Genomic DNA, 14,287 nt, shown 5'->3' on the forward strand with positions numbered 1-14,287 from the left:
GACCCTCAAATGAGTTTGTTGAATGGATAAATGTTCCAATTTTAAGAACTTTGGGAGTCCACATGTGAAGACCCTTCAAAATGGCCAATAGCAAGAGACCAACCTAGGGTTGCATGAGAGTGCAGAGAGGGAAGAATGTCTGACTTGAGGTGGGAGGCAAGGAGGTCAGGTCAGGGGACTTTCAGGGGTTCTCAAGGGAGCCATATTTGGCAGCCATCCCCAATCTTTTTGGTACCAGGGACTGGTTTTGTGGAAGACAATCTTTTCACAGACAGATGGTGGGGTGGGGGCAGTGTGGTGGAGGGATGGTTTCAGGGTGATTCAAGTGCATTACATTTATTGTGCACTTTATTTCTATTATTATTATTATATTTTTGAGGCAGAGTCTTGCTCTGTTGCCCAGGCTGCAGTGCAATGGCGTGATCTCGGCTCACTGCAATCTCCTCCTTCCGGGTTCAAGTGATTCTCCTGTCTCAGTCTCCCGAGTGGCTGGGATTACAGGTGCGCACCAACACGCTGGGTTAATTTTTGTATTTTTAGTAGAGACGGGGTTTCACCATATTGGCCAGGCTGGTCTCAAACTCCTGACCTCAGGTGATCCACCTGCCTTGGCCTCCCAATGTGCTGGGATTACAGGCGTGAGCCACCATGCCTGGCTTATTTCTTTTATTATTACATTGTAATATATAATGAAATAATTATGCAAGTCACCATAATGTAGAATCAATGGGAGCCCTGAGTTTGTTTTCCTGCAACTAGACGGTCCCATCTGGGGGTAATGGGAGACAGTGACAGATCATCAGGCATTAGATTCTCATAAGGAGCATGCGACCTAGATCCCTCACATGTGCAGTTCATGATAGGGTTTGTGCTCCTATGAGAATCTAATGCTGCCACTGATCTGACAGGACGTGGAGCTCAGGTGGTAATGTGAGCAATGGGGAGTGGCTATAAATACAGATGAATCTTTGCTCGCTCACCCACTGTTCACCTCCTGCTGTGGGGTCCAGATTCTAACAGGCTACAGACCAGTGTTAGTCTGTGGCCTGGGGGTTGGGGACCCCTGATATATAGGATCTTGACATATGTCTAGATCCTTTCAGATAACCCTGAGTACTGCCATGGCAAGACTTAGGATTGCCATTCTCAGACAGCTTCAGCACAGCAGACAACTGTTCAGGATGGACCAGGGAGAAAATGAACCTTCTTATATCCCAATACTGCACATGCCTGTGCAGCAGCATATCAGGAACATCATAAGCTAGAATTATAAAAATACAGTTAATGAAGCCTCCATTTCTAAGGTTAAATTTAAAGAATTTAACTTGTAATCCTACTACTCAGAAATTACTATCATTGCCCAGCCAACTAAAAATATTATCTCATTTTGACTTGATTTGCTTAAAAAAATCAAATTATTAATGGGTTGTTTGAACGTTTTTCTTATATATTGGCCATTTGTATTTCTTTTTAAAAAATTGCCTAGTCATGGTCATTGCTATTTTTTCTCTTATTAATCTTTTCTCTCTTATTAATTTTAAATAACTATATTAAGTGTATAGTCTGACATCTATGTTGTAGACATCTTTGCTCAGCTATTTGCCTGTTAATTTTGTGTCTGGTGTTATTCTGAAGTTTTTCCATTTTTCCTTGTAAGGTGGACCATTTTCTTTCTGGTTGGCTTGGGGAATCATATCTTTTCCCACTCCCAGACTGCTTACATACTCATGTATATATTATTTTATTGTTTCATTTTTACATGTAAATACTTAATTATTGTTTGCTTTGGTGTATGATATGAATAAGGGAGATAGACATAGCCTTTCCCTCAATTTGGTTAGCCAATTGTCAATTCTGTTAATCAAATATACCAGCTATTTACTAGGCTGGGTTTTCATAGTTACCAAATTCTTGCCAGGTGAGGTGGCTCACGCCTGTAATCTCAGCACTTTGGGAGGCTGAGGCAGGTGGATCTCTTGAGTCTGGGCACTATAGGGAGACCCCATCTCTACAAAAAATAAAAAACTTAGCCAGGCATGGTGGTGCACACTGGTGGTCCTAGCTACTCAGGAGGTTGAGAGGATGGCTTGAGCCCAGGAGGCAGAGGTTGGCAGTGAGCCGAGATCATATCACTGCACTCCAGCCTGGGCAACAGAGTGAGACCCTGTCTCAAAAAAAAAAAAAAAATTCTAATATATGCGTAAGTCTCTTTCTGGACTTTCTATTTTATTTTGTTGATCTTGTATTAGTCTTAGGTTGTTTTTATTACTTAATATATTTATAAGCCTTTATAATATATTTTAATTACAGGTAGGAAATTCTTTCATTGTTTTTTAAGAATATTATCTGTCTGTATGCATTTATTCCTCCAACTGAATGTTAAAATCATTTTGCTAGGCTGCACTTTGATTGGCATCACATTAAATTTACAGAATATTCTGGGTGAAATGACATCTTTGTGACACACATCCTTTTTTTTTCGAGACAGAGTCTTGCTCTGTCGCCCAGGCTGGAGTGCACTGGTGTGATCTCGGCTCACTACAAGCTCCACCTCCCGGGTTCACACCATTCTCCTGCCTCAGTCTCCCTAGTAGCTGGAACTACAGGCACGCACCACCACGCCTGGCTAATTTTTGTATTTTTTAGTAGAAATGTGGTTTCACCATGTTAGCCAGGATAGTCTCGATCTCCTGACCTCGTGATCCACCCACCTCAGCCTCCCAAAGTGCTGGGATTACAGGCGTGAGCCACTGCGCCTGGCACGACACACATCTTTTTGTCCAGGATGCTGGTGTGTCTCTCTACTTTACTATGTCTTTGTTGATGCCTCATCACATAGATACTGTGTTTATTCCTAGACATTTTATGTTCTTGTTGCTATTTCTCATAGTATATTTTCTAAGTGGTTTCTGTAGATATAGGGAAAAGTTACTGATTTTTCTTTTTTTTTGAGACAGGGTCTTGCTCTGTCCCCCAGACTAGGGTATGGTGGTGTGATCTCAGCTCACTGTAGCCTCGGTGTCCTGCGCTCAAGCGATCTTCCCATCTTAGCTTCCTGAGAAGCTGGGACTACAGGTGTGTGCCACCATGACCTTCTAATTTTAAGTTTTCTGTAGAGATGAGATCTCCCTATGTTGCCTGGGCTGGTCTTGAATTCCTGGTTAAAGCAATCCTTCTGCCTCAAAAGTGCTGGGATTAGAGGCACGAGGCACTGTGTCCAGCCTGATTTTGCTTATATTTTAACAACATGAACTCCTAATAGTTTTTAGGAGGTTTTTTTTTTTTTTTTTTTTTTTCCCATTGACCCTGACCTTGGGTCTGCCCCACAGAGCTGCTTCTCCTCCTTCTCTTCTCATTAAATAGCAGCCCTTCCCACCAGGCTCTCAGACAGAACCTAGGAATCACCTATCACCTCTTTCCCCTTCACCCCTATATCTACTCCATCAAAGTTGCTGATTCTGCTGTCTCCTGTCTGTTGCATCTGCCACTCCTGTCACCTCTGCCTAGACCATTGTCAGTGGGCCCCTAACTGGTCTTTTGCTTCCACTCTTGCTCCTGGTCCACCCATTCTCCACACAGTGGATTCATCTCTTAAAAATTGAATCCAATTGGGGGAGTGGCCTTAACTTGGCCTTCAGCTCCCTGTAGGAACTGCCTCTGTCTGTCCATGGGCTACTCCCTCTTCCCTATGCCCTCTCACCACTCTGGCCTTCTGTTCCCTGGATTTGCTTTCTTCTGCCTTAAGGCCTTTGCACAGGCCATTCCCTTTGCTCTCACCACCCCCTTTGTTGGCATAGGCTTCTATTTATCAGAGCGAGAGCGAGCGAGCGAGAGAAAGAGAGAGAGAGAGAGTCTGTACACACATAAATGTGCTATTTTTAAGACTAAGTTTTGGTAAAAAAAAATTGGGAAGTTTTCTACTTTTATCCAATGTTCTATAACAGTTTAAATAAAAATGATTGATTCTTTTAAAATGTCAAGTTCATTGTGACTCTCTAAGGGGATTATACCATGCACCTTTCTCAAATCTACATGACCCCTTGATGGTGGAATACCTAATAACATCTTGCAGAACTAGTGTTTCATTCACTCATTCAATATATAGTTATTGAGTACCTACTAGGTGTCAGGCACTTGCTCAGACAATGGTCTCCCTGTGTCTAACTTCAGCAATCATAAAAACAGAAATAGTCCCCATCAAGGCTGCTGGATGCACAGTTCTAGTGGGCACTATTCACAGCCTAGTGTATGTCAGGGGTTGGCAAACTATAGCCCATGGGCCAAATCTAGCATAGCTGCTGTTTCTGTATGGCCTGAGAGCTTAGAATAATTTTTACATTTTTAAATGGTTGAAAACAAAAGAAAAGTTTTACTGTAATATAGCCACACTCATTTGTTTTTGGATTATCTGTGACTGCTTAGTTGTAACAGAAATGGTATGTCTCCCAAAGTCTAAAACATTTGCTAACTGACTCTTTACAGAAGAAAGTCCACCCACCCTTATGCAACGTGAATGGTGCCCCCAGAACTGTTCAGTGCACAGCTGGTGCAGCTGTAACCTATGGCCCTGTTCCCATTCACATTGAACAGTTAATATAGTGAGAGACCTAAACACAAAAAGAAATCTTTATTTAAGTGTGATGCATGCAACAAAGAGAAGCATAGGGGCTCTGGGACAGCACGACCAAAGCACATAAACCAATGGTGGCAAGGGGCATGGGGGTGGTCAGGGACATGGCAACCAAGGAAAGACATGAAGAAAGAGTAGGATTGCTGTCAGAAGGAGAGTAGGGTGGGAAGAACGTTCCAGCAAGAGAAGTGGCCTAACTGCAGGACATGTTCATTTTGCCTGGTTCACTTCCTGAGCCCAGAAAGGGGCATGACGTACCCAAGGCCAGTCCAAGGCAGATAGGGCTGGGCAGGAGCAGGACAAAATCAGGCCCCTTCACTCTTGCCCCCACACCCTGCCTGTTGCATTGCACCAGTCACTCATCATGGGTTCCGGGCCTGCCCCTCGTCACCCTCCAGCCCATGCAGACAGGATGAATTGATTGTGGCATGCTCTCCTGCTGAGCCTCATCATTCCCTCAACTCAGGGCTCCAGGCAGCCACTGCCAATCAGTCAGCGCAGGAAGCAAGATATAAACCATCTGCCACCAGGACAGGATGCCTCTTGTCATGGGCAACACCTGTGGTTCCCAGCACACGGCGCTGGGCATGGTTTTTATTAAAGGGAAATAGCCAGTCTCTAAGCTTATTGTCTTGACTGAACAAAGCCTGCTGCAAATGTTTAGTTCAAAGATCTTTTCCCCCCTATTTGAGAAGTACACAGTTAACACCCTCCCCAGCTCTGCAACATCCTCGATGAATCTGCCAAGCTGGAGAGAGGCTTCTGTCTTCCCAAGGACCTTTTAAAATGAGCTTCAGTAAATCACCAAATTAGCATCAGGTTTCTAATGTGGCTGTATATTTCAGCCTAAAAACAAATCTAGGAGAGAGCTACATATGGAAAAGCTTTGCAGCAAGTGAGCTGGCAGCTCCACCGTGGCTTATGACACACAGACCTTTGTGCTGTGGTCTGAGGCAAGGAGAGCGGCGAGGTTCACGTCCTGGATCGGCCCCCACAGTGTGGACAGCAAGTGAAAAGGTGGGTCTCATACACAAGGGGGAGTTCTCCAACAGAGGGTGCATGCCCAGACCTGTGCTGTAATGACCCACACTCATTAGCAGTGGGGGCAAGGAAAATGGGTTCCTGGAGAGGATTCCAGCCCATTATTTAACAAGGCAGCAGCGGGAAGCTGGGGCCTTACCATTAAACAGATCTAGGTTACAATCCCAGCCTGCCCCACTCGCTGTGTGCTATTGAGCATCTCCTGCCACCTCTCTGATCCTGGCTCCAGCCTCATGGGTGCCTCTGAGGATCAGAAAGCATGCAGGTCAAGTGCTGGCAGAGAGCCCAGCACAATGCAGGTCCTGTAAAGCACTGCCGTAGTATGGGAAGTGCAGTCCAGAAACTTCAATCCTGCAAAGCGCTGAGTGGGGGCTGTTTTAAGGTCACAAAAAATAATAATTCCAGCTGTTCCTTACATTTGCAAAAAATCATAGAGTTTAAGATAGTGAAGCTTGTGCTGTGCCCAAGTGACCATGTATAAGGCAAGGATGATCTGGAGACCATCATGTTCCAGCTCTTCCTTCCCACCCTGACCCCTGGGGAAGGAAAGATTTCTGGCTTGCACATGTTTGAGAACAGGGACCAGGGTAGAGGAGAGGAACCAGCCTCATCAGACTTGCAGCTATTGATATAACCACCAGGTCTTCTCACTTAATCTAGGAAGACAATAGAGTAAATTACATTGACTGATTTTCAATGTTGAACCAGCCTTGCATTTCTGGGATGGATCCCACTTGGTCAGGATGTATTACTCTTTTTATATATTGCTAGATTCACTTTGCTATTTTGTATATATGCACATGAGGGATATTGGGCTGTAGTTTTCTTGTGATATATTTCGTTGTGATATGAGGGTAATGCTGACTTGTAAAATGAGTCAGAAGTGTTCCTTCCATGTTATATTTGATTTTGATTTCTTGCACGGTGCATTATTATGGAGCACCTGGGCTATGTTGGGCTCTGTGCTAAACACTTTACACCAAGTCTCTTCTTTGATCCTTTAGTGCCTGTAAGAGACAGGTACCATTCCTGGGGCAGCCTTTTCTGATGACCTCTAGAGTCCATATTCTAGAGGTCTTGAGAATTGATCAAGCTGCTGCTATTTTTCCTGAGATCAATAAAATTGCTAAGGTAGGCAACAGTTGGCCTTGGGCCCATCGTAAAGAAAGTGAAATGGGCAGCATCCTTGGGATGAAGAAGCGGCTACCCGGGGAGATGGGGATGGGTAAGGGAGCTTCTCAGTCTGAAGCCTGTGGAGGATGCCACTTGTCTTTTTCTAGGCAGGCATGCACACTGCCCAGGAGGCCCTGAAAGCATCACATTCATAGTGTCACTATTCAGAGCTGGAGGATCTTAAAGGGCATCTAATTAAACTTCTAAACCTATTTGATGTTTCTGACAAAGGGTTACTCTTCTGAATTCTTACTGTGATGGGGAGCTCATTACTCTTCCAAACTTTTGCCTCTGGGTCCACCAGCCTTCAGTTATCCAGCCCCCTACAAGGCACCAGGGAAGTGTGCTCAGATGCACATTTGCCTCTGCTGGCAGGATGCAAACATGTGCTGGGCAGTCATGCCTGCTCAGGCCCTGGAGTCCCTCCATGCTCACTTAGCCTCTCTACCAGCCTCCCATCTTCCACTCTCCCCAAGGAGTGCCCCCCACATGGCAGAGGGGCTGAGCTTCCTGCAACAGACCTGACCATGACATTCTCTGCCTGAAATGTCTGATGGCTCCTTCCTGCCTCCAGAATCAAGTCCCACTCTCACCTTTGGGCCTTCTGACATGCTGTTTTCTCTACCTGGAAAGTTCTTTCCTCCTCCTTCTCCTGTAAACTTTCTCGTGTCCTTAAAGACTAAGCTCAGACACCACCTCCTCCAGGAAGACTCTGGTGGTTCTCACATTTCATGGTAAACATCTGCTGGATCATTTGACTTGATGGTGGGGTTTACATGGCTCACTCTATATATGTGAACCCAGCACGCAGCCAGGCACTCTGTGTTGCTTGTTTGTTGAATGAACAAGTGGATGAGTGTCCTTGCCTTTGGTGGGGCTGCTGGCTACCAACCCATTCCTTCCATCCCTAATCATTGCTGGGGCCCCACCCTATGGACTGCCTTGTATTGACAAGAGAAAGGGAAAAACAGATTTGGGTAAACCTTTCCACTTGCCCTGCTGAAGGGCACTTGCCCTGTTTTGTTTCTGGGTCTATCTTGAAGTCTATCATGTTTCCTTTTAAGGTCATTGTTGAAAATATCAGCTTCATGAGAAGGCAAAATCCCCCCCTTTCCTCCTTCTTATTTGTTCTCCATTAAAGGTATCTGACCTGATCCATTCAGTTCTTTGAAGATAAAAATATAAAACCATGTTGTGATTTCTTTTTTTTTCCGAGCAACTTTTGAACAAATGCTGTGAGCTGGCATGAATATTCTCTATCAAAGATTCCAGGTCAAAAGAATTCTATTTCAGATGAATCAATGAAGTATAATAAAATTATGAAAAGGTAACAAACACAAAAGGACGCCTCTTAGCGATGATGATAAATCGTCACCAAAAGTTTGCATTGGTGGCCTAATATGCGAACAAAGTACAAACGACATAGAACTACACCACTGCCTCCTGAAGTAAACCTCAAATAAGGAGTCATGGTGGAGATAAACACAGGCAGCCACCTCTGTTTATCTCAAGCCTCCCATTTTGGTGCCATCTGGGACCAGTAGCATCAGCAGCACCTGCAAGCCTGTTGGAAATGCAGTCCCCTGGGCTCCACCCAGACCTACAGATGGGCTTGTGTTTGAGAATCTGTGAAGTCAGCTGAGTTATCAAGGGTTTGCTCAGCAAGGAACATGTTCTTCACATTTTTCATTCAAATTCCAGGTCACTGAATCTAAACAACCCACTTGGAGTTTCTGGGTTAAATGTTACCTGATTTCACACACACATAATTCTTTTTGTGTTGTTGTTTTAGTCAATGCATAAAAAGCATTTATTGAATGTCTAAGAACTGTGATCAACATGTCTATTAAAAAGCAACCTTGTGGGGCCCTGTGATTCATTTTCTGGAAAAGGTCTCATGAGGCCAAAAGCTATTTTCCTCCTCCTGCCTGCTTCTCTCTCTGTCCCTCATATTCTGATGCCTTGTCCACATCTGTGATGTCACCTGTCCCACTCCAATGACTTTCAGTTTCTTAAGCCCAATCTCTCAACTGAGCCTCAGACTCATGTCTGACTCACAACCTTATACACCCCCACCCTGGGGTGTTCCACAGTCCCCTCAAACTCGGCACATCACACTGTTAGGGAAAGGGGAAGAGGAGGACAGAGGGAAGGTGGTCCTGGGTCCCAAATAATCATGCAGAGGGCTTGAAGAAAAGGCTGGTTGAGATTAGTGAAAGGACTGAATGCTGAATATTTGAAAAGAAATGTAGTTGAATGAACATCTAGGGGAACATAATGATTTACTTTAATTAGTAGATGACATTCCATTGTAAATAGCAAGCTGTTTGTATGTCTTCATTTTTGTTGCTTTTATCTAGTTTATACAATTTTATCACCCACCAGAAAGCTCATTTAAACCATTTCCTTTTAAAAATAAGTTGACAGCAGAAGAGCAGCCATCAGCGCAGCCTTCTGAAGAACCATAAGCCTCATACTAATGCCAGGGTCACCATCTGGGAGAAGTGACTTCTTTGTAAGGCATGTGGGTAGTGTGGTCCACAGCAGAACGCTAAGGCACCTGAGAATTGTAAGCTTCAACCTGGCCTCCAGGTCATTATGATGGCATCAAGGTCGAAGAATATTTTATTTTACGTTTTGTAGCTTGATTTATAACTCTTAAACATTTAAACCAGGGTTCCTTAACTGTGGCGCTACTGACATTTTAGCTGGACTAATTCTTTGTTGGTGGGGGACTGTTCTGCATATTGTAGGATATTTAACAGCACCTCTGGCTGTTAGATCATTAGATGCCAACAGCAACCTCCCTCAAGTGGTGACAATCAACAATGTTTCCAAACATTCCTAAGTGTTCCCTGGGGAGCAAAACTGCCCCAGTTGAGGCCCACTGGTTTAGACCTATACTTTGTGAGCCTACATTTGTGCCCCTGCCCCAGATCCCACAATTGTTGGGGTTGGTGGTTTCTAGCCACGTGATCTTGGGTACTTCCATCCTCTCTGGGCCTCATCTGCACTTGGTGGGAAACACATGAGAGAGTGTGTCAAAGCTTAGCTGCGGCCAATGCTCACTAGTCTCCTTCCTGCCTTGGTCAACCTTTAGGGGTGCTCACCTGTTCAGGAAGATGCTGCTGACATCGTCATGTGTGATGGGAGGCTTCTTGGAGCTGGCGGCCATCCGCAGTGGGCGCAGGAAATTGTTGACAAGGATGTGCAGCTGCTGCACGTACTCAGCCTCAGCCTCCAGCATGCTGAACACCACCTGGTTCCTCTTGCGCATGCTGTCGGCATGGGGTGACCGGATGTAGTCCTGGATGATGGTCTTCCACTTCCGCCGGCACAGCCAGCCCCGCAGGAAGCTCTGCACCTGGGCAGCAAGACCAGTGGGGAGAGGCTCCTGTCAGGGAGTCTGGACCACTGCTGTCCTTCGAGGCTGTGAGCTCCCCAAGGGCAGGGACCAAGGCTTTGTTATTCCTATGCCGGGCATGTAGCAAAAAGAGCTCAGATGTAGATCAGGCCTGGCTCTGTTGCCCACATGATGCAGGGCAAGTTGTTTGGTTGCTCTGAGCCAATTTTCCCATCTGTAAAATGGGGCTAAAGAGATGATGGCTAGACTGAAAGTCTGGTCCACAAATTGGACTGGCATCTCTGAAGAGCTTATTGGAAATGCAGATTCTCAAGCCCCACCCCAGACCTCTGCAGTTTAACAAGACCCCTTGGGTTGCTTTGGAAGCACTCGCTGGAGGAGGGCAAATGTGGCTCCATGCCTCCATAATGGGAGGTCGCCTGAGGATAAAGGGTTGCAGGGCTGTGCTGGGCACGGGTCATACCTTGCCTTGTCTAATGACTTGCCTGAAAGCCCAGAAGTTTCAATTAAAGCTCTTCTGGATAGAAGGGTGATTATCAAATTGAACAGAACATGGAAAATTAGTTAACTCATACTCAGCCCTCATCAGCGGCTTCTGAGTGCTGGGGCCTGCCTGGAGCTTCTCCTCCTGACTCAGTAGGGAAATGAACAGAGACACTTAACTCAGTTGCCTTGGTGCTGGGCTGCTTGGAGTGGCCTCGTGTTGGCAAGAACTCGGGAAAGGGCCTTGATTGACATACACACAGAGAGTTGTCTTAAGCTGTACAGGCTTCCAATCAAGGGCTTCTGAGCTGTACAGGCTTCCAATCAAGGGCTTCTGAGCTGTACAGGCTTCCAATCAAGGGCTTCTTGCACAAGGACTGTGCAAGCTCACAGTCCACACTGGGAGGAAGGGTGCTGGGATGAGCCACTGGGGACCAGGCAGAGGTGCTCATACAATATTCTCCACTGAAAGGACCACTGTCTCCAAACAGCAGGTACAGTTGTCCAGGGGCAGACGTGCTGGCTAGAGATGGGTGCTGTGGAGAGAAGAGGCCTGCCCAAGCCCCAGGAGCTATCTCTGAAGATAGGAAGGGCTTTCTCAAAGAGGGAGGGGCTTACTCTGAGGTTCCAGGAGGGTGAAAATAGAGCGATGGGAGGTGGATTTCAGCTAGCCTTTAACAAAATGTTCCAACCAGAATGCTCCAAATACAGGGGTGGACTGGGAAGCTCACTGGGACTGTAGCAGAGAACATGGGTCAGGGCATCTCTGCCCAGATGGGACTTGACTCAGACCTGGGTGGCAAGTCCCAGTGTCTGTGGGGCCCTGGCAGTTCCTAGAGGTACGTGAAGCTGGCTGGGTGGGGCAGGGGGGTATATCATAAGGTGGCACCTCTTGCCTGGGCCAGCTGCTGTCATGTGCAGGAGGTGGCCTGGGGCTGCTGGACTTTCTGCTTTTTAAGGAGATGTCGTGTCCCAGCAGCATAGCCTCTGGAGCTTGGCCGCCAGGGTTTGAATGTTACTCTGTATATACTTAGCTGTGTGACCTTGGGCAAGTTCCTTTGCCTCTCTGTGTCTCAGCTTCCCCATATGTAAAATGAAAATAATAAATAAACCTCAGAGGATTTTAGTGAGGATAGAATTAATCTGCATAAAGCTCTTAAAATAATGTCTGGCACATAGAAAGTAGTTAATTAATGTTAGCTATTTCTAGTCTTAAGAAACCAGAAATCCAGATTTTTGTGTGATGTGTTTAGCTTTTAAAGCACTGGCAACAAATTTTTAAAAATGTAAACCAAAAAAAAAGCCCAGTGGGATGAAAATCTCAAAATTTCAAACACACTGGTAAGCTGAACTTGGCCCATGGGATGCCAGTTTGCAGTTTCTAGGGATGGCATTGGGGTCCTTTTATACACTCAACAAATAGGATTCTGTGGTTTCACCTGTTTTTCTTAGGGTGAGTCAGGCTCCCCTGCCTTGAGTCTGGCAAGCTACAAGCACAGCCCATGCCCCTTCCCTCTGCCACACCACCACAGGGTGGCCCATGGTATGTCACTACCTGGCCACTGGGCAGATCCCTGGTAGCTTCTGAGATGTCTGTTCCTCCTGAACTCTCATAGGGTAAAAGCAGTGAGGTCCGAAAAAGGCTGGACTACTGTGCTGGGTCTGCTGGGGACTCAGGAGGTACTTGTGAGAGGTGGCGTGTACATGGCAGTGGGGGTCGCATGCCAGGGAGTGGCAGCAGAGAGGTGGCCCTGGGGGTCTTGGCAAGGTGAATGACAATGTGATGAAAGCAGTCAGCTGAGAGTCCCAGGCCTGGGCTTCTGTCCTGGCTTTCCCCACTCCTTCCTCTTGTGGAACCTTGGTTTTCTTTTTTTTTTGAGACGGAGTCTCACTCTGTCACCCAGGCTAGAGTGCAGTGGCACGATCTTGGCTCACTGCAAGCTCCACCTCCCGGGTTCACACCACTCTCCTTCCTCAGCCTCCCGAGTAGCTGGGACTACCGGCACCCGCCACCACGCCTGGCTAATTCTTTGTATTTTTAGTAGAGACGGGGTTTCACCATGTTAGCCAGGATGGTCTCGATCTCCTGATATTGTGATCCACCTGCCTCGGCCTCCCAAAGTGCTGGGATTACAGGCGTGAGCTATCGCGCCCGGCCCTCAGTTTTCTTATCTATAAAATGGGGCTGAAGCACTCTACCCCACAGGGATAACCAGAAGAAATGACAAGGTACCCTTCAGAGATAAGGGGTTGTGGGCTCTGTCTTTGAAGCTGAGGTTGGGGGATGGGGGCACGCCCTGAGGACAGTGGGACTGTGGGTGGATACTGCCAACCCTGGCCTGGCTCTCTAAAGAGAGAGCTCCAAAGAGGGCCACCCAGAGGGATAGTACAGACCTTCTTAATTTTCTTGATGTCGCTGTCTTCATCGTTGGGAGCAACAGTCTGGGTGGACTGGATGCGCTCATTGTCCTTGAGCAGGGATGCGATCTGCAACAGAAACACAGGTCAGCCTGCAAGGGGCACTGGTTCATGGAGGCCCCAGGTCTTTCGGCGGTGGGTGGCAGGCACAGGGTGGCAGCCGGCCCTGCCTCTTCTTCCCCAAGAACCATGATGCCACAGCTTGTGATTCTGACTCTGTGCATCCAGGTCATGGAACCAGACAGGCCCCAGACATCTGTGAGAAGCAAGCGCTGCATGGGGGATGGGTAGACACCTGGGTTCCAGGCCAGCTGGGCTGCCCAACCAGAGTGACCTTGGATGAAGCCCTTCTGCTCTCGGGGCTGTAGCCACCTCATTTGTAATCTCAGAATTTGACCTAAATCTGTGATTCTCCTCCCTACTCCCCAAACCACTAGTCCCTTTATTTTATAATTTTTGCTGTGATAGAACACATGTAACATAATATTTACCATTTTTACCATTTTTAAGGGTACGGTTCAGTGGTATTAAGGACATTCACAGTGTTGTGCAACCATCACCACCATCTACCTCCAGAACTCTTCATTTTGTAAAACTGAAACTCTGTACTCATCAAACAATAACTTTCCATTCCCCTGCCTCCCAGTCCCTGGCAACCACATTCCACCTTCTGTGCCTCTGATTTGGACTCCTCTAGATAGCTCATCTAAGTAGAATCATGCGCTATTTGTCTTTCTGTGACTGGCTTATTTCATGGTGCATAATGTCCTCAAGTTTCTTCCCATGTTGCAGCATGGGTCAGAGTCTCCTTCCCTTTCAAAGCCTGAGCAATATTCCCTCGTGTGTGTAGACCACATTTTATTTATCCATTCCCCCTTTGATGGGCATCTAGGTAATCCCTTTATTTTTCAAACAAAATTGTATCTGGATATAAATCAGATAGAGCAGGTGGCTCCGGGTGAAGCCCTGCTGGCTTGGCGCTTTCCTTCCTGGGCAGCCCCAAAGCACCTCTTAGAATCAGAGGCCTATTTTAATCATAACCTGGAAACTGCTGGCCTAGAAAAGTGGAATAGCTCTTCGAATATCTAGCTGCTCTAAACATCTCCATTTGCATAATTTGGGGATCACAGATGTCGACATAGCTGCAAGAACAAAACCAAGGCATGGTGCCTAGGAGA

The 14,287-nt window shown here is 46.5% G+C and overlaps 1 protein-coding gene across 2 annotated transcripts in view; it reads right to left on the minus strand.

Moving 5' to 3' along the window:
* Positions 1-14,287, minus strand: part of RASGRF1 (Ras protein specific guanine nucleotide releasing factor 1) — a 131,053-nt gene that overhangs the window by 77,398 nt on the left and 39,368 nt on the right. For both annotated transcript variants that reach the window (XM_025390837.1, XM_025390838.1), the window contains 2 exons: positions 13,086-13,178; positions 9,955-10,208 (listed from right to left, as the gene is read on the minus strand). In XM_025390837.1, coding sequence (XP_025246622.1) covers positions 9,955-10,208; positions 13,086-13,178 — 347 coding nt within the window. The remainder of the gene's footprint in view (positions 1-9,954; positions 10,209-13,085; positions 13,179-14,287) is intronic.

The sequence above is a fragment of the Theropithecus gelada genome, chromosome 7a (assembly GCF_003255815.1).
Source record: "Theropithecus gelada isolate Dixy chromosome 7a, Tgel_1.0, whole genome shotgun sequence".
Lineage (NCBI taxonomy): Eukaryota > Metazoa > Chordata > Mammalia > Primates > Cercopithecidae > Theropithecus > Theropithecus gelada.